At 44.7% G+C, this 2588-nt stretch overlaps 1 protein-coding gene across 1 annotated transcript; it reads right to left on the reverse strand.

Moving 5' to 3' along the window:
- Nucleotides 1-980: 980 nt before the first annotated feature.
- LOC123163989 (uncharacterized) lies at nucleotides 981-1675 on the reverse strand. Its single transcript, XM_044581405.1, has one exon. It carries the CDS (start codon nucleotides 1513-1515, stop codon nucleotides 1189-1191), a length of 327 nt encoding a protein of 108 aa, XP_044437340.1. The 5' UTR covers nucleotides 1516-1675; the 3' UTR covers nucleotides 981-1188.
- Between the last annotated feature and the right edge of the window lie 913 nt (nucleotides 1676-2588).

A 2588-nucleotide genomic window follows, 5' to 3' on the forward strand; every position in this document is an offset into this window, starting at 1 on the left:
GGTCATTCGCAGAACTAGCCTTGCCATCTCCTATATCCCTAGCTCAGTATAGGATTGTACTCTATGAGATTGTGTCACTAGAGATTTTTAGCAAAACAAACAAGGCGAGAGTATAAGAAAGTGTTTTGCGAGACTATTTCTTATGATTTTGTAAAGTTACGATAAAGGTTCCAATATCTGGCAAACTTGCATGAACGATATTTATCCAAAAAGGATGCACCGAGTAATGCCAACGATGATGTTAATTTTTTTTTCAAGCTACATCAACAGATCCATTTTTTGCTCCCCATCTTGTTTATTATTAATGCGGGTATGTTACCTATCTTTGCAATAGTTCTAAGGTGTACAGTCAAGTTCAAGGTGTCTTCTGCATCGTGTGGAAGACGAGTTATCTGGACTCAGCTCCGCTGACGTACTGCAGGGTGCAGTTGGCTCACTGACAGGTGGGCCAACCTACTTCTGGGCCCACATATCAGGGGCCCAACTGCTCCCTACAATACGTCAGAGGAACCTCGTCCGAGTTATCTATACTTCGACATGTTAATGATATTATACTCTTTTGGGGGATTTGAGTAAGAAGCTAATTTAAAGATTCTTTTGAGTGTCGAACAACTTTTGGGTCATAAGATTACTTTTTACAATTTATTGCCTCGGGGAGGCTAAATAGCACAAGAAAGAGACTATTTAACAAACACTAGGAATACACAGAAATTCGTACATTTGTTTTCAGAGATGTCTTAAAGGGATAGTAGTCCGAAAAAATTTGTATGGAAGATAACTAGTACTCCGTGTAAAGTTGTACTAAAACAGCGACGCTTATTGTGGGATAGAAGGAGCACTTATCAACACGGTGTTGACCAATGTCCTTAGTTTCACAATGTCTCCTACATGCCCGTAAAGTGAACATTCAGACTTATATAGATCCAGATTTTTGTGGCAACGTCATTAGCCGCCAAGATCATATAGATATAGTCTGATGATTTGCGAAATATAGTGTCAATCCAAGAACCAGGAAGGTCTAGACCTTGAAAACAAATGTCCAATAAACTACAAGAACGCTGACATGAATCCAACGCATACACAGCAGGACCTTGAAACAAATGGTTGTAGCTAGACTATAACATACCTAGCACCGGAAAGGGGTGCGGACCATGGATACTGAAAGGGTTTGCTCGATCTGGCAACCGGTTACAGCCAGAGAGACAAGTCCAGCTCGTGGTCGCGCTCCCATGAGCTCCTGCCGCGCTTGTACGCCACGGAGCCTGCTGCAGGCTCCCCGGAGATCCGGGAAATGGCAGCAGCCCTCCACGCGTCCCGGCGGAGCTTGGTGACGGCGCGCTCTAGCTTATGTGCGTTCTGATGACCGCCGAGCGCCTGCGCATTGCGGAACTTGCGGTCACAATAGACGCACTGGAAGAAGCCGGGGCGTGGCCGGGCCGGCGCCACGCACACGGCAAGGGCAAGGGTGAGCTCGAGGCTGAGATCCTCCTTCGCACTGCTGGCCGCTTGCTCCATTGTTGTCGTATCGTATATGGCTGTGTGTGTGAGGCGAGCTAGCTAAGTTCATCCAAATCTGGAGAGCACAACTCGGACGGCCGGGGTGTGGTGATGACTGGGAGGACGACGTACGGCCGCCCGAATATTATGTCATACTACAAATTGTGTGTGCTCAGTCAGCTGATTGGCGACCAACGTGGCCCTGCATGGCCCAATGCGCATTGGCGCCGAGATGGTAGCTTTTCGGCCATATGCTCCCATTCATATCGTGCGTGCTAAACTTGACTGCAGGAGTAACGACAGCCTAAATTATTTCCTGGGGTCGTGTCAGATCCACGCGTTGGCGTTCATGAATGCATGCGTGCCCACGTTAATTAATTAGCTTCTGGGGTGAGTACAGTTCATTGTCCATTTCACACAAGGATAACTTACGTATCAAAATTACGTGTATGCCACTCACCCCACTCAAATGACAAGCATGCGTGGTGCTACGCTCCAAGGGAATTTCCTTGTGTGTGTGCCCGTGCTTTCCTACTTCTCACCTCCCTTATTTTTCTTATCCATGTTCTTATCAGAAAGAAGACACTTTCCATTTCCTTCTCGATCTTCTTGGCTAGCTTGTGGTGGTCCCTCTGTTATTTGAAACTTCTTTTTACTCCATCCGGTCATTTTTACCCTGCATATAAATTTGTCCAAAGTCAAACTTTGAAAAGTTTAATCAACTTTAGAGAGAAAGATATCAATATTCACAATCGAATTCAATATCACTGGATGCGTCATGAATTTAATTATCACATTGTATAACTTTAGTTTTGTAGTTGTTGATATTTTTTCATGTAAATGTGGTCAAAATTTATGTAGTTTGACTTCACACAAATCTTATATGCAGAGTAAAAAGGACCGGAGGCAGTTGAATACTCTTTTATTTAGGTTTTTTTAAATACTCTGTTACCTGGCCCCTAACTAATCTCCCATCATTGTTGGGCTTGCTTACACGACCCATCCAAGCAAGTGTGGACTAGGTGTGCTGGGCCTGCTCATAAGACTGGTCAAACTCTTAGTGCACATGATTCTTGGTCACCATGTATATG

The sequence above is a fragment of the Triticum aestivum genome, chromosome 7D (assembly GCF_018294505.1).
Source record: "Triticum aestivum cultivar Chinese Spring chromosome 7D, IWGSC CS RefSeq v2.1, whole genome shotgun sequence".
Lineage (NCBI taxonomy): Eukaryota > Viridiplantae > Streptophyta > Magnoliopsida > Poales > Poaceae > Triticum > Triticum aestivum.

Bases quoted from the DNA above. Each gene is read 5' to 3' on its own strand.
- LOC123163989 (XM_044581405.1), bottom strand. From the start codon at position 1,515: ATGGAGCAAGCGGCCAGCAGTGCGAAGGAGGATCTCAGCCTCGAGCTC.